At 61.6% G+C, this 17,232-nt stretch overlaps 1 protein-coding gene across 1 annotated transcript; it reads left to right on the top strand.

Annotated features, from left to right (window-relative positions):
* Positions 1–9,553: 9,553 nt before the first annotated feature.
* PAEP (progestagen associated endometrial protein) lies at positions 9,554–13,746 on the top strand. The gene is given in 7 exon segments (NM_213754.2): positions 9,554–9,661; positions 10,304–10,443; positions 11,002–11,075; positions 12,133–12,243; positions 12,883–12,981; positions 13,142–13,184; positions 13,585–13,746. Coding segments are annotated over 6 exon segments (537 nt in total). The 5' UTR covers positions 9,554–9,565; the 3' UTR covers positions 13,159–13,184; positions 13,585–13,746.
* Positions 13,747–17,232: the final 3,486 nt, after the last annotated feature.

Below are 17,232 nucleotides of genomic sequence, written 5' to 3'. Positions count from 1 at the left end.
GCCAGCTGGGGGCACAGAAAGCCCCTGCACCTTGCTTTTCAGGCCTGGGGGGCTGGAGGTCCCTCCTCACCCAGACAGAGAGGCCCCCACCACCCTCGGTTCCCCTTTCCCACTCTCCCCATCAGCTGCATGGAGCCCCGGGCCGTGAGTCGGCAGGACCACCATGCCGGTCCATCTCGGCCGGGCAACACCTCTGGACCCCGAATATCAGCTCCGGGTCAAGGCTGGTCCCACAAGGACCTGCACAGCCACGGACCACATGCAAGAGCCTGTGGGCCAGTCGCCGGCTCCGGGGATGTCTTTGCCGGCTCCTCCTGTGCCACGTCCGGGGGTCCTGCGCGGAGATGACAGAGCAGAGAAGGGCAGGTCACGTGACCCCAGGAAGCAGAACAGCAAGAATGGGGGCTTCTGGAAGCTGGCAGGGGGCCCACCCTTCCACACCTCGAATTCCCCCGGGAGACCACCTAGCGTCTCTGACGTCCAGAGCGTAAGAACATGTCATTTTAATCCACGGACGGGAACCGCCCAGGGCTGCTGGCGTGAATTTTCTCAGACCAGGGGTTTCAAACGACACGTTCATCCTCGGTCCTGGGTCAGAAGCCTGACGCCAGGTGTGGGAAGGGCGGGGCCCTCCTGGAGGCTCCGGGCCGGCGGGGCCCCACCTCTGCTTTTGGATGGGGGCCCAAAGGCCCTTTCCCAGGAGCTCCAGGAGGGGCCCATCTCGAGACTCGGACCCCTGGGTCCTCAATCCTGCCTGCGGCCCCTCCGCAGCCTCGCCCCACGCCCCCTCCGTGCTTACAAGCTCGGCCTGCCCGCATCCCCCTCGGCCTCAGCCCCCAGCCCACATCACTTCTCTGCCTGGACTGGCCGCCCCCACCCCCCATCTCCCCAGATAAGCCTTCCGGCCGGCTCCTCTGCTTCTAGCTTCTGGGGGTGACTCTCACTTGGTGGGGGGGCAGGGGACACGCTGCTTGACTGACTGTCCCCGCGCATCCCGAAGCAGACCCTGCCCACAGGAGATCCCGACAGGCCAGGGAGGGGAGGGGCTGCCACACTTGGGTCACCTAGACCGGCCTGAGGGGGCACTGGGAAGGGGGGCAAGGGCGGTGGGGGTCAGGGCGGAGCGGCCTGGGCACCCTTGAGGAAGGAGCTGGAGAGCTGGCGCTGCGTCCCTGGTAGATGCCGCCCCCCCCCCCCGAACCTTCTCTGAGAGGCCCGCCCTTCCCAAGGGGGATCACACGGAAGCCAGATGGGGTGGGCCCTCCTGCAGCACCTTCCGGCGATGGGCACAAGGCCAGCCCAGGGTGCACAGGCTTGGACCTCTGCTCAGGGAACCGCTCACGCAGGGGACTGGTCCGCAGTGTGAAAATGTAGGCCTCTTGTGTGGGGCCGATGGCCACTGGCTGGCACCGTGTCCCCAGCTCCTGGCTGGCATAGGACTTTCCAGGCCCTGGCTGACTCCCGTGCCTGCCCTCTAGGACACGGCTGTCCTCAGTGCTGGCTCGGACCTGTCCTTATCTGAGAGCCCAACCCAGGAGGTGTTCCTGGCCGCTGGTGGCCAGCCCGGACCCAAACCCCAAACCCGTCCTGTCTGGAGCTGTCCAGGCCCAGCGCACACGGGGGACCTTCCTGCTGGGACCTGGAGGGACGTCAGTGACACCGTCCCTGAAAGATGGCCTCGTGATGGAAGAGGAGGGCCACGTGCCCCCCCAGGATGAGCCACAGGGGATTCGGGGAACAGAGCGGCGGGGTCCCAGAACGGGCTGGCTGGCAGGCCCTCGCCAGCCCTCTTCCCATATAAGGCACCCTGCCTGAGTCCTTCCTGGCCCATGCGCGTGGGATGGGGGCCTGGGCAGCTCAGAGAGTGACCAACAGGGGCCAGGAAAGCGGTGTCCACTCCACATTCAGCCCTGAGCCCCCCTGGGGGCCCAGTGGACGCCTCGTCCGTGCGGGGTGTGGGCACAGCCACCTCTCACTGTTTCTCCACTGTCGTCTTCGTGGGGCTGGCAGGGCAGCCTGCCCTGAACATGGGTCGTTTTCACTTACATTTCTTGAAAAAGAAGGTCTCTGGAGCCTTCTTGGCACCTCCCGCCTTCCCACCCTCCCAGGAGGTGGGGGTGTTGGAGCTCCAGGGTGGGGAGGGGGCCGAAGCCTGCTGGGGGGTGGGGGGCGACCTGCAGGGGCCTGGGGTTGTGCAGGGCCACCGCTGTCCGAGCTCAGGATCCCTGCAGGGGCGGGGCTGCAGGGCCAACCCGCCCCCCAAGAGCAAGAAAGGCATTTCCGCTTCTGCAGCCCCCCCCAAACCCTCACAGGGCTGAGTGCTTTCACTCTGTCCCTGGCAAGACCCTGGGCCACACAGAGGGGACAGCTCTGTGTCCACACACCCGGCCATTCAGCTCCAGGGCCGGTCTCCAACCTGACACCGAAACCCTCCAAAGGGGGAGAGGCCCAGGTCCAGCTCCGCGGATGAAAATGACAGAGAGGAGGGCAGGGCAGGGCCTGGCCACCGGGTGGAGACCGCTGAGGACAGCACGCATCCCGGCTGTGCGCTGGCCGAGAGCACGGGCTGCAGGGAAGCCCGCTGTCGCCTCTCCCGCTGTGAGATGGAGAGAGCAGAGGGAGGGACCCCAGGCGGCGTGGGCGAGGACGGGAGGAGGAAACGTGCGTCCTGCCCCCACAGCAGCGTCCACGCGGGAAGTCCCTGGCCACCGCCCACTGCCAGCGTGGCAACCCCAACACCCAGGCCTGTTAGCCACCATCACCACCATCGCCGCCCCCAGCGAGGCTCAGTCTCCCCCGACGTCAGGGCCAGCCAGGGGGCTTGTGACAGCTCCCAGTGGGTGCCCCCCCAGCCCCCACTCCCACCCCCGGCCAGCAGCATAGTCAATTGGGAGCAAGGGCAGCCGACTGCGGGGCAGCTGAGCAGACGGCTTCCAAAGGAGACCTTGGGCCGCGGCTCTTCCACTCGGAACAAGACGGCGAAAGCTGCTCCTCCCTGCGAGGCACTTATACACCCTGGAAAGAACACAGGCGACCCTGGAAAGAACACAGACGGCGGCACAAGGAGAACTCTGAGGAGTTCCCGCCATGGCGAAGGGGTTAAGCATCCTTGTTGCAGTGGCCCTGGTTACAGCTGTGGTGCAGGTTTGATCCCAGGCCCAGAAATTCCACATGCTATGGGTGTGGCCAAAAAAAAAAAAACAAGAGTCAGCCAGAGTTCTCGTTCTGGAGCAGTGGGTTAAGACTCCAACTGCAGGAGTTCCTGTCATGGCACAGCAGTTAACAACTCCAACTAGTAACCATGAGGTTGAGGGTTCAATTCCTGGCCTCACTCAGTGGGTTAAGGATCCGGCGTTGCTGTGAGCTGTGGTGTAGGTTGTAGACAAGGCTTACATCTGACTGTGGCTGTGGCAGTGGTGTAGGCTGGTGGCTAGAGCTCCGATTTGACCCCTAGACTGGGAACCTCCATATGCTGTGAGGGCAGCCCTAAAAAGCAAAATGAAAGAAAAGAAAATAAAAGAAAAGAAAATGAAATAAAATAAAATGAAATGAAATGAAATAAAATGTAAATCCACCTGCAGTGGCTCAGGTTGCCGTAGAGGCAAGGGTTTGATCCCAGCCCAGGTTAGTGGGTGAAAGTATCTGGCATTGCTGCAGCTTAGGCATAGGTCTCAGCTGTGGTCCAGATTCAGTTCAATCCCCAGCTGCACCAGGAACTTCCATAGGCCTCGAGTGTGGCCATTAAATTAAAAAAAAAAAAAGTTTTTAATAAAAATTTTTTAAATAGGAGAACTCTGGAGTTCCCGTCGTGGCGCAGTGGTTAACGAATCCGACTAGGAACCATGAGGTTGCGGGTTCGGTCCCTGCCCTTGCTCAGTGGGTTAACAATCTAGCGTTGCCGTGAGCTGTGGTGTAGGTTGCAGACGTGGCTCGGATCCCGCGTTGCTGTGGCTCTGGTGTAGGCCAGTGGCTACAGCTCCGATTAGACCCTAGCCTGGAACCTCCATATGCCGCAGGAGCGGCCCAAGAAATAGCAACAACAACAACAAAAAAAAAAAAAAAAAAAAGGAGAACTCTGAAAAGTGGTAGGAGGAAGGCCGAGGGGTTTGGGACCCCCTGGGGACAGCACAGCACAGGGCGCCTTATACCCACCCCCGCCCCCCGCATGCAGCACCAGCAGGCACAGTGGGGGGCACCAGGAGAGCAGCAGGGAGACCACATGCTCAGTAAAAGCCCTAAGGAGCACCGGGGTCTCCCAACATAACAAGCGAAATGTCAAGGAGGGGGAGTTCCCACTGTGGCCAACAGGAAGGGCAGTGTCTCTGCAGCCCTGGGACGCAGGTTCGAGCCCTGGCCCAGCACCGTGGGTTAAAGGATCCGGCACTGCCTCCGCTGCAATGTAGGTCGCAACGGTGGCTCAGCTCTGACCTCTGGCCCCGGAACTCCATATGCCACAGGGCAGCCAAAAAAGAAAAAAGGAAAGGAAAGGAAGCAGGAATGGTCACGGAACAGGCCCTAAAGTATGGTTCCGAGCAAAGAAAATCACGGCCAAGAGACATCCGTGAAGATAAACGGATCACCCACCAGGAGCCCAGAGACACGTCTTACCAGACGGCGGTGGGTTCAAAGGCTGTGACTAAAGAAGAGCCCAGAGCAGGTGGAGCCAGGTGTGTGGGGGGGGCGTCCTCGCCCCTCAGGTGCTCAGTCCCCCACCCCACGTGTTCTCCAGCTCGGAAGCTCACTACGCCCTGTCCTTCTGGGTGTTGCGGCGGCTTCACCACACAGGCAGGATTGATTAAACCACTGCCCATCGGGGACTGGACTCGCTCTCCAGCCCCTCCCCCTTCCCAGAAGTCGGAGGCGAGGCCAAAGTCCCAGCTCTTTAGGCGCGAGGTTGGTTTCCTTAGCAACCAGCCCCATCCTCAGGGGTTTCCTCGTCGTCTCCTCAACATAATCTCGGGGCAGTTGAAAGGGGCGTGTGAGGGCATCAGGACACCGGTGTCGCCTTGGCAAATTCCCAAGAAACTGGGCCGAAGCACACATACATACGTAGTATCATAAATCACAACACCAAGCCTTCCCTCCACAATTTTCTCATTTCCTGCGTCTGTCTGTTCCATTTCCAGCTTACCCAACTGGGTCTACCATCTCAGTGCTGCGGCTGCTCTCTAGCCATCTCCTGCAGAGCTTGTTACTTTCAGTGACAAATCTTTTTTTCTTTTTTTTTCTCTTTTTGCCTTTTTAGGGCCGCACCTTGGGCATATGAGATTCCCAGGCTAGGGGTCCAATCAGAACTGTTGTCGCCAGCCACAGCCACAGACACAGCCACAGCCACACCAGATCTGAGCCATGTCTGCAACCCACACCACAGCTCATGGCCATGCTGGATCCTTAACCCACTGAGCAAGGCCAGGGATTAAACCCGAAACCTCATGGTTCCTAGTTGGGTTTGTCGGAATTCCTTGGTGACACATCTTAAAAGCAGGAGCAGGAAGTCCCCATGTGGTGCAGTGGGTTAAGGATCCCACAGGCCAAAACTGTGGCGCAGGTTCAATCCCTGGCCCAGGAACTTCCACATGCTGCAGGTGCAGCCGAAAGAAAGAAAGGAACAAAGAAAGAAACAAAAGAAAGAAAAGAAACAAAGAAAGAAGAAAAGAAAAAAAAAGCAAGACCAGAAAAAAACCAAAATAAGTCATTTCCACCTGACACAACCGTGCCCCAGAACAAAGTTAGCAATATCCACAGGGATAGCGTGTTATCCAGAAGCCAACAAGGTCCATTCACAATGTCTGTCATCCAATCGGAATCATCAGGTGTGAAAAGAATCAAGAAAACACAACCCATGAGGAGGACGAAGCCCAACCCATCGAAACCAGCCCAGACTGACGCAGAAGTTAGAACATCCGGGCAGCAACATCCAAACCTTTTTCGCCAGCGGATTCCATGTGTACAAAGAGGGGGGTGAGCCAGGGAAGATGCACGCAAGACCCAAATCTGGGTTTTAGAGACGGAGACGGGTGTCTGAGACGGAAACACCGGCCAGCCCATCGGACATCGCAGAAGAAACACCCGCGAGCTTGAAGACACAGGAATGGACCTCTGCAAACCTGTGACGCAGAGAGGGGCAAAGCCGAAGCAAGCAGAGCTGGGGCGCCACGTGTGTCCCTGGAACCTGGGCAAAGAAGAGGACAGGAAAATTATCTGGAGCAATAATGGCCCTCAATTCTCAAAATGTGAAGAAAACCATCAACACACAGGTTAAAGAAGCTCAGCCAATCTAACGGCAAAACCATTAGATTAGGGTTTGAAGCATGAAGAAAACCACAGCAGGGCACACATAACAAGCTGCTTAAGAGCAGTTCCAGCAGGAAAAACATCCCCTGTCAAAAGGAATCAATGTCAGGAGAGCAGCCCTTTGAAGAATGACTTTTCAGGGAATTTGGGGTTTATACACTTGGTGAGGTCGAGAAAGTCCCAAGGTTTCGTCTTGGCTTGTTTTGCACCAGGAGTGGCTGTTAAGCTCTGACCACGGTGTTTTCTGCATGCGTTGCAGTGACTCAATGGTTTTTCTTTAACCTACTGTGGCTGTAATTGCATTCGTCTGTTTTACAAGGTCAGCGATCCTTGCATCGCTGGGAAAAAACTTTTAGTCCTGACGGCTCCTTGGCCAGCGCTGCACTGGAGTTTCTGCTATCGAAGGTGCCGCGTGGGGGCACCTGGCGCTGGCCGCCGCGGTCACGGTCCTGACCAACGAAGCTCAGCCTGGCTTCCCAGGCCCGAGGGCAGGGCCCGGGGCAGCTCTGCAGCCTCAGCTGCGTGGAAGCTCACGCCCCTGCCCGGCTGCCCAGCCCCGACCGATTTCATTCCTTCCCCAGGAAGTGAGGTCCTGCGTCTCCTGGGACAGGCCCGACCTCCCACCTGTTCTAACAAGCAAGGCGGGTGGGGGTTGGGGGGACTGTCCCAGCTCCCACTTTCCCTGAGAGTCCCCATCTCAGGGTCCCTCCCGCAGTGGACAACGCCGACTGCCAAGGCCAGCGGGGGCTTTTTTCCTTCTCTCTCCTCTCTCTCCCCTTCCCTCCTTCTCCCCCTCCTTCTCTCTCTCCCCCCTCCCCCACCCTTCTCTCTCTGGATCACGCTCCCTGGAACCCAAAGGTGCCTAGAAGTTATGAATACGGTGCCCTGAAGGGCAGGCTTTGAGGTCACCGTCTGCAGGAAGCCCCGTGGTGGCCGGGCTCAGGTTTCCCAGGCTCACGGGGAAACAGGGCATTGCTTTTCCCTGGCTGAGCTCGCTCTGCCCCCCATGTCCCAGTGCGGAGGGGACGGCCTCTCATGTGGGACACGTGGCCTGCGCCGCTGGCACTGGTGTCCTGGGGGCATCCCCGGGGGAGGGGCTTTAACTACACGACAGCGCCTTCTCCCACTCTGAGGCCGGAAGCCCCCCGCAGTCCAGGGTCCGGCCTTGCAGGGCTGCGCTCCCCTCACCCCCCACCCCCCGGGCTCCTTCCTGCCTCCTCAGCTGCGGGTGGAGCCGCCACCACCATCGGGGCCCCGGGTCTTGCACAAGCCTCACTCCATCTCCTTCTCCGTGTTCACCCGTGAGGCCCCGTGCCCCCGCCGTGTCCCTTTTTCCTCACAAGGACCCCAGACACGAGCTCCGCCTCAACTGAGCCCCTTCCGCCTGCAAAGACCCTGCTTCCCCATAAGGTCCCATCCGGAGGTTCTGGGGGACATGAGTTTGGGGTGACACCATTCAACCCGTCACTCACTGTGACACACAGACACTGGACTCTGAACTCCGAGGACTGTAGGGGGGATAAAAGGAGGTGACAGAGGCCCGGAAGCGGACCGGGCTGCCCGGGCCACCTCCTTCCTCCGCAGCCCCCACCCGGGAAGCGGGCGCGGGGACAGCCGGGGTCTGCAGTCTCTCCGGGGTGGGGGTGGGGGGCTTTCCTGGCACAGGAACCAGCGGTCAGTGAGGGAAAGAGACAGAGGCCAGAGAGCCAAGCAGGGCTGGTCCAGGAGGGAGACTCTCGGCCTCCATCAAGACGCCAACATAACAATGGCCACCGGGAAAGGCCCCACGCAGGCGCGGGGGGACACGGGGCTGACCCTCCTAGGCGCCCCCATCAGGAGGTGCCCCCTTCTTTCTCCCCCCACAAGGCCCACACCCTCCCCCCAGGACGAGCAGGGTAACCACGAGGAATGTGCATGGACAGCCCTCTGGCGCCACGTTACACGGGGCACAGGGCCTGGGCGGGTGTCACTGCCCACGTGGCGTCGGCGAGACGTTCTTCTGCCCGTGGCTCGAGGTCTTCGGGGCACACCCGGCGCCCGGGTGCTCGCTGCAGCCCTGAGTGGTGTGCAGGACATGCTCTAGGAGATTTGAAATGTGAGACTTGGAGCTCCCGTCATGGCTCAGCGAAAATCAATCTGACTAGTAACCACAACGCGGGTTCGATCCCTGGCCTCGCTCGGTGGGTTGAGGATCCAGCATTGCCGTGAGCAGTGGTGTAGGTCGCAGACGTGGCTCGGATCCAGCATTGCTGTGGCTGTGGTGGAGGCCGGCAGCTGCAGCTCTGTTTCGACCCCTAGCCTGGGAACCTCCAGATGCCACGGGTGTAGCTCTAAAAAGACAAAAATAAATAACTAAAAATTAATAAGATAAAACGTAAGACTTGGCAGAGGGAAGATTTGGATACTGTGAATGTTCCCAGCACACTTACCCACATGGGGCCCCCGCCGCGCGCCCCCACCCCACACCCACCCCAAAGCTCAGGTCACTTTCCCGTGCGGGGGGCCCTGGGGTTACTCTGACTACTGTCACTGTCCTAGCCATCGTCACCACCCGAAGTTGGCAGCAGGCGCTTGCAGAGCCCGCGCTGCCCGCCAGCCCCACCCTCGACCTCTCCCTGAAGCCCGCGCGCCCTCACACCGGCCTGCAGGGGGTGGAGGGACCACAGACGCCCATCCACCCAAGGCCACGGCCACGGGTTTGAAAGACACAGAGCCCCGGGGCAGGAGAGTAACAGAATTAGGAGGAAGCGAGCAGGACCACAGCCTGTGGGGAGGAAGCCTCGGCCAGCAGGGCGGGGTGAGCACCCTGGAGCTGGCGGAGCCGCAGGGGAGGGGGAGGGGTGTGGGGGACTCCCCTGGTGGGAGGCAGACGGCCACCCCGACGCACATCCCTGGGTCTGGGCTGGCACAGGGCTCTCTGGACCCCAGCTGTCCTCAGGGTCCACCCTCCAGGCCACAGCCGTCCTCGGGGCTGGCTCCGACCTGTCCCTGTCAGAACCCAATGCAGGGAGTGTTCCTGGTGCTGGCGGCCAGCCTGGACCCCCACCCAGGGCCCGCAGGGGCCCTTCCTGTTAGACTCGGAGGGAATAACACCTCCTATTGTCCCAACGAGGAAGTCGCCCTGGGGCCCAAGGACGCTCCACGGGGAATTCGAATTCGGGGAACGGTGCGGTGGGGGGCAGGCACGGCCCTCCTCCCATATAAGGCCCCGAGCCCGCTGCCCGGCCTTCTTCTCCCTCTGGAGCTTAGAAGTGTGACCCCAGCTGCAGCCATGAGGTGTCTCCTGCTCACCCTGGGCCTGGCCCTCCTGTGTGGCGTTCAGGCCGTCGAAGTCACCCCGATCATGACGGAGCTGGACACCCAAAAGGTCTGAGGGCGGCTGGGTGCGGGGTGAGCTGCCGGGCGGGCAGGGGAGCTGGGGCCTCAGAGGAACGAGGAGAGGCAGTGGATGGGGGTCAGGCTTTGCGGTGGTCGGCTGGGGACAAGACGTTTATCGTTGGGCGTCCTGGAGCCTGGACGTCGGAGTTCCAGGCGTCACGTGCGCAGGGCTGGCTTCTCCTGAGGCCACTCTCCTGCCCCTAGACGGCCGTCTCCCCCTGGGTCCTCGCCTGGGCATCCTGGCTGCCAATTTCCCCTTCTTGTGAGGTCACCCATCGCCCTGGAGGGGAGCCCACCCCAGAGATCTCATTTTACCTTCATCATCTCTTTAAAGCCCCCATATTCAAACAGTTACATTCTGAGGTCCCGGGGGTAAGGGGGACCCTGTTCAGACCCCAACAGGGCCCCCCTGCCCCCAACCTCTCCCCCCGTCCCCCAACCTCTCCCCTCCTCCAACCACAGCTCGCGGGATCTGTCCCCCTCACTCAGAGAGACGCTCCTCCGGCCCTTCACTGGGGGGCCCAGCTTAGGGAGGGCTTTGCTCAGGGGGCAGGGGAAGGAGGGTCCCAGGCCTGGCCCGCGTCGGGGGGTCAGCTAGCGCTCTGAGAGGGCCACCCCGCCCCCTCCCCAGGTGGCCGGGACATGGCACACCGTGGCCATGGCGGTCAGCGACGTCTCCCTGCTGGACGCCAAGAGCAGCCCCCTGAAGGCGTATGTGGAGGGGCTGAAGCCCACCCCCGAGGGCGACCTGGAGATCCTCCTGCAGAAGCGGTGGGCCTGCCCCCGACCCTGGCACCGTGGGGGCGGGGGGCGGGCGGGGCTCCGATGGGACCCGCTGCAGGGTGAGAGGACCCAGGTCCTCAGGGATGCGGAGCCGGCTTGAAATTTCCTGGTCCCTTCAGCCCCGCCCAGGGCTGTGGGCCCACAGGGGACACGTAGAGCCACCCGGGGCTCGGGCTGTGGAGGCTGCGGGTCCTCGGGCCTCGTCAGTTCCTGCCATGAGCCCCGTCTGTCCCAGGAGTGGGACTGGGGGAGGACATGGGACCCAAACCCCACAGGGTTGCCTGCTGCATGCCAGTCACTGCCCTTGACCTCGAGGGTCAGGGCGTTCCCGGGCCCTTTCTCCCTGGCTCCACCTGACCCCTCGGGGCCTGTCCGACAAGGTCACCTGGGCACTAGAGGTTACGGAGAGCACAGCCGAGGCCAGGTGACCCGCGGGGCCCAGGCGCCCGCTCTGCCTGGGCCCCTCCCGGAGCCGCCTTCTGCTCTCCCCCGCGGTTCAGCCTGATGGAGAGTCTGCAGGTGGCTCAGGAAACGACTGCATTTCAGGGAGAATGACAAGTGTGCCCAGGAGGTGCTCCTTGCAAAAAAAACCGACATCCCTGCCGTGTTCAAGATCAATGGTAAGGGGGGGGCCGCAGCTGGTCGCCCCACCCCCGGGCTTGGGGCAGGGCAGGGGGCTTGCGTCTGGCCTGAGGGGACCAAGGGGTGGGTGGTGACAAGTGACGCTGTGAGGACCCTAGCTTTCACACCCTCCCTGCTCCTGCCCAGTCCTGCGCGTCAGGTGGCCGTGGACAGGTCCCTGCTGGGCTGGTCCAGCTCCCCAAGGTGACTCGCGAGCTCTCTCTGCCCTCAGGTGCCCACCCAGGTGGAGCCCCTGCCTGCTCCCAGGGATCAGGTGCCCCCGGCTCGCAGCCTACCCCCCGTCTGTCCTCCGTCCCCTGGAGACAGCCCTCCCCCATCCGCACTCATTTATCACTAAGGCCGAGATGAGACGGCCCCGTGGGGCAAGGGAGGGGCTTCCACCAGGGCCACCCCCAGCCCCACCTGGCAGCCTGGGCCACCTCTGCCTTCCCGCCCTCGGCCACTTCGGGGCACACAGAGGCTGCTCAGGACCAAACTGACCGATGCCAAGGTGCCCCCCTCAGGGGCTCCAGAGCCGTCCACCTGCACTGGGTCGAGACACTGGCACTTTCCCTGAAGCTGCCCAGACCCTGTGGTGCAGTTGGTGCCGCCCTCTGGCCTCAGTCAGGCTGCTGACCCCTCCCTCGGCCCCAGTGCCCGGGCTCAGGGCGGCTGGCCCCTCCAACGTGACTTTTCTCAGGATAATCCTTCCTCCCTGGCTCAGCGGGGCCCAGTCTCCCCCAAGATCAGCATGGACACCCCACGTCTTGAGCACTCTGGGTCCCATGGCATGGATTGATTGGCGAATGTGCCTGGGTCCAGAAGGTGGCAGAACCTCTCTGGTGGACCCAGAGTTGACAGCAAGGGCTTCCCAGTGCCCACATGCCTCGGGGAAGGCTGCCGGGAAGGGCCCGCCACATCGGGGTGCAGGAGGAGCCCCCACCCAGTCCTCGCCGGCAGTGGTGGGGGGCAAAGGAGCTCGGCTGGTGGTGCGGGGGAGCTGACCGTCACCCACTCCTGCTGGAACTTATTTCTGCCCCTGGGCCTCCCGTCCAGCCCTGGACGAGAACCAGCTCTTCCTGCTGGACACTGACTACGACAGCCACCTGCTCCTCTGCATGGAGAACAGCGCCAGCCCCGAGCACAGCCTGGTCTGCCAGAGCCTGGGTACGCGGGTGGGCAGCAGGGGGAGCCGGATCCCGACGAGGGGGAGGGGCGAGGGGTCCCCGTGTCCCTTCAGGAGACGGTGGGTCTGTGGGTGATGGGGCGAGGGACAGACCCGCAGGTGAGGCGCAGGTGGGCCGCAGGCCTGTGGCTCGTGTGACAATCCCACCACGAATCCTACAGCCTTCGTTACGAGGGTGTGTCATCGTTTCACCAAATAAGCCCTCGGATACAAAAACCTCTTTTAGCTGCGGTGTGCTGAAAACAAATGTCAGGTGACATTTCTGCTGTCACAGAAGTGCCACCCGGTGCTCCCAGGGCCCTGGAAGTGGCCGTGGGTGTCAAGCCGCCAGCCCGGGCGGAGGAAGGGCCCCAGCCGGCCCAAAGCAGGGGGTGGGCCTTTCCTCCTGGGACCCTGCAGGCCCCCAGTGCTGCCCCAGGAGGAAGGGGAGGGACTGGGCCCAGGAGGGGTGCAGGGGCCCGGAGGGCAGGGGGGCTGGGCCCTGCAGACCCCCTGGGGAGGGGGCCAGACCGAGCTCGGCCGACCCCAGCACAGGCTCGCTCCTGGGCGGCGCCCTCGGGGGTCCCTGAGCTGTCGGCGGGGTGGAGTGGGGGTCCGGGGACTGAGCCCTGTCCCCACAGCCAGGACCCTGGAGGTGGACGACCAGATCAGGGAGAAATTTGAAGATGCCCTCAAGACGCTGTCTGTGCCCATGCGGATCCTGCCAGCCCAGCTGGAAGGTGAGCCCGGCCGGGTCAGAAGGCCACCAGCCCCAGGGACCCATGGTGACCTGCATTCTCGCAGGAGGGAGGGGTGGGGTGCAGAGCCCCCCGGCCCCAGACTGTCCCGTCCAGCCCCCATCCTGACCCTCCCCTTCCCCACTGCTGTCCCTCCCCACAGAGCAGTGCCGCGTCTAGGGGAGCTCCCGCCATCACCTCCGGGGGTAACGTACCCGCCCCGCCCCACCTCCTGGGCACGTGCACGCGGTGGGGGTCTCGGTGGGGCCCAGGCTGCCCCATCAATGGGAATGGCTGGAAGCTGGGGTCTCTCCTGGCCTCTGCAGAGCTGGCTGGCCGTGTGCCCGCGCCTCTCGAGTGGCCTTTGCGGCACGGTGTCCCGTGTCCTGTGTCCTGTGTCCTGGCCTCACTCACAGGCTGGCCTCCCCACTGCTCCTTCTGGCCAGGGGTGGGCGTGAAGGTGGAGGCTAGGAAGCGGGCACTGGCGACGGCCACCCCACCTGGGATGGGGGAGGCGGGTCCCTCTCCCAAGGCAGGGCTGTTCTACACTCCAGCGGGGGGATGGGGGTTCCCCGGGAATCACAAGAGAGCCCGTGTCCATTTCAGGGTCCCTCTGGGGAGACAAGATATCACCCCACCTCCCCATCAGCGGAATCAGGAGGGCCTGGGACCAAGGTCACCCCTTCTGGGACCCGGACCCCTGGGACCCGCCTGGCATCTCCTGCTCTGGGCCCTTCCTCCTTCAGCAATAAAAGCATAAACCAGTGAGCACCCTGCCTGAGTCCTTCCCGGCCGATGAGCGTGGGAGGGGGGCCTGGGCGGCTCAGAGGGTGACCGGCAGGGGCTGGGGTCCAGGGTGTCTGCCTCCGCTTGGTGGTCTGCCCAACTCCTCACGGCTCTTTTAACCTTTGGGGAACTAGGTAGGGGTGTGCCACAGACCAGATGATGTCACGTGTTCAGCCAACACCCAAACTCCACTAAGCACAGTAAAAGGAAAATTGCTGTCACTTAGTCTAGTAACTATTGGTATAAAAACTTAAGTTTCGAAGTACCCGGCGTGGCACAGCAGAAACGAATCTGACTAGAAACCATGAGGCTGCGGGTTCAAGCCCTGGCCTCATTCAGTGGGTTAAGGATCCAGCGTTGCTGTGAGCTGAGGTGTGGGTTGCAGATGCGGCTCAGATCTGGCGTAGCTGTGGCTGTGGTGTAGGCTGGCAGCTGCAGCTCCGATTAGACCCCTGGCCTGGGAACCTCCATATACCTCTAGTGCAGTCCTAAAAAGCAAAAAAAAAAAAAAAAAAAAAAAAAAAAAAATTTAAAAATTAAAAAACCCCTGAAGTTTCTTGCAGATCAAATTCTGCCCAATTTTGCTAATGTAGCCCCATGACCCTCGGTGCCCTCCTTCAAGAAATAAGAGGAACTGCTACTGAGAGACAGGAGGCATCCAACTCTATGCGCCAAAAACGCATCGCTCTCTTCTGCACTAAAATGCAGTGGAGAGATTTGTCCTGGACGGAGGACGAGAGGGGTCACAGCTGGAAGGAGACTGGTCCCGCTCACACGTCTGAGCATCGCCCATGGAAAAGGGGTGTGCAGGGCCGCAGGAGCAGGGATTTCAAAGTGAGAACACGAGGAGTTCCCCTCGTGGCTCAGCAGGTTAAGAACCGACTAGTATCCATGAGGATGTGGGTTTGATCCCTGGCCCCACTCAGTGGGTTAAGGATCTGGCTTTGCCCTGAGCTGGGGTGTAGGTCACAGACGCGGCTCAGATCTGGCGTGGCTGTGGCTGTGATGTAGGCTGGCAGCTGCAGCTCCAGTTTGACCCCTGGCCTGGGAACCTCCATATGCTGCAGATGAGGCTCTAAAAAGACACAAAATAAGAATTTACATCTGACACAATATATAAGGACCCACGCCTCTGTGGACAGCCCTGTAATAGAACTCGTCGTGGCTCACTGTCTTTAAAAAGCCGAGACGTTCCCGTGGTGGCTCAGTGGAGAGGAACCCAACTAGTATCCATGAGGACGCAGGTTCAATCCCTGGCCTCGCTCAGTGGGTTAAGGATCCAGTGTTGCCATGAACTGTGGTACAGGTCGCAGATGCCGCTCAGATCCCGCTGAGCCACCTAACCTGCTGGTGTAGGCTGGCAGCTACAGCTCTGATTGTTACCCCTGGCCTGGGAATTTCCATATTCTGCAGGTGCCACCCTAAAAAGACAAAAAAAAAAAATTTTAATTAAATTTTTAAAAATCTTTAAAAAAGCTGAGGTTTGGGATTCCTGTCATGGCTCAGCAGGTTGAGAACATGACACAGTGTCCATGTGGACGCAGGCACAGTTCCTGGCCTTGCTCAGCGGGTTAAGGTTATGGCGTTGCTGCCAGCTGCAGCGTAGGTCCCAGAGACAGCTCAGATCCGGTGTTGCTGTGGCTGTGGCGTAGACCGGCCCAGGAACTTCCATGTGCCTTTTAAAAAAAAAGGAAAAGAAAAGAAAGAAAACGTTCTTATTTTGTGCCTTCAATGCTGCAACATCTGAACACCCGGAGCGAGGGGCTGCCTCCTCCCCAGGTCTCAGCGAGTCACCCCCTCACGCCGGATGGATCCGCCGCCAGGGTTTTCACAATCCCGTCCGTCCCGCCGTCCGTCTCCATCAAAGAGAGAGCGACCAATGACTTCTTAGCAGCAAGCAGACACCCAAGGACCTGAAGGTCACGGGACTGAACTGATGCTGCAGACACACAGCTCTCAAGGGTGTTCTCACTTTGAACCCGGGACGGATCTAAGTCCTGTAGGGATTTGCTGGTCAAGAAGGCAGACCCTGCTGCTCCCGCACGTCCCCAGGACGGCCACTTGGTGGCGCCCGAGGCCTCTTATTACCCAACCGCATCCCAGGATGAACTGACCCCAACTGGACAAAACCCTCAGAGGGAAGCTCCCCCCAGAGGCTCGACCATCCTGTTTTTACCCGCCTGTGTCTCAGCCCAGAAGCGGCACACATGACTCACCGGTGAATCTCCTTAGCATCCTGCCACCTGCTGGGTGGGCATCTCAGTCTCCTGGAGGTGCCAGCCCCAAGTTAAGGACACGGCAACTAGCGCTTTCTGACTTAGCCTCTGATGTGTTAGGCTCGTGAGGGTCCCGGGTCCCCCCACACCACCCCCACCCCCACTCCCGAGGCCAGGCGAGCACGTGACCGCCTCGTCTGCAGTGCAGGTGGAGCCTGCCCAGAATCATGCAGCCATGCCCGGGACTGCCATCCTGCCCACCACACCCGCCCTCTCTCCGAGGCCCACTCCAAGACCTTCAGACGCTGGACCCCTCCCAGCGCTGGGGAAGGCCCGGAGCAGGGAGAGGGGGCTGTCACCCGAGATCCCAGAGCCCACCCAGGCTGCCAGCCGTGCTCCCTCAGCGAGGGGCTCCAGGGACCTCTCTGTGGCCAGCTGTGGGGAGCTGGTCTCGCTGTGTCTGTGGGGGATGCGGATCCAGGAAACCCAGGCAGACGATGCTGGCAGGGCCAGCAGTCTGCCCCGAGCGCATGGACAGCCCAGGGGCAGGAGAGGTGCTGGACACAGGAAATGGCATTCTCGGGGCGGACGCTGCACAGGCCCAGAGCTCACGGTGGACACTCTGGTGTCACTGGCCTGTGTGACCACAGTCGGATGGGGACGGGGCCTGGGTGAAGGCCCCTGTTCCTCCCACCCTCCCCTCCTGGTCTAGCTGATTCCCGCCCGGGGCCTCCCCGCCCCCCGCCCGCCGCCCCCGCCGTGTCCTTCGGGGAGGTCCATTCAGTGGTGTGCTCGCCGTGTCAGCAGCGCTCGCTAAATTTCCAGCTTGTAGGTGTTTTTCAGCTGTTTTTTGAAAAGGATTTGAGTCTTGGATGCTGCTTTCCCTTCAAGAGGCCGGCAGAGCTTGTCTGCGCTGAGCTGGACCCCGCAGGCAGGGCACACACAGGGCCAGGCCGACAGAACGCGGCCTGGCCTCCTGATGAGGCTGAAGAGGGTGGGTGTTTGTGCTGCCAGGAAACAGGGGCCAACGGGGCCAGTGTGCTGAGCATGTCCCACCCCAGCCCCAAGGACGCGGGGGGCAGGGAGGAGGGGGCGTCCCTGCCTTCCTGGCTCTGGCAGGTGGACGGATGGCCTCCCCCAGGAGACCGGCAGGCCGGGGGGGTGGGCGGCGGAGCCCTGAGGGGTGAGCAGACCCGCCTCCCACGGGCTCCCAGGACAAAACAATGTGGTCAGACTGCCCTGGCAGCCTCAG

Source organism: Sus scrofa, unplaced genomic scaffold, assembly GCF_000003025.6.
Source record: "Sus scrofa isolate TJ Tabasco breed Duroc unplaced genomic scaffold, Sscrofa11.1 Contig1206, whole genome shotgun sequence".
In the NCBI taxonomy this organism is placed as follows: Eukaryota; Metazoa; Chordata; class Mammalia; order Artiodactyla; family Suidae; genus Sus; species Sus scrofa.
This window is presented reverse-complemented; position numbering and strand designations above follow the sequence as displayed.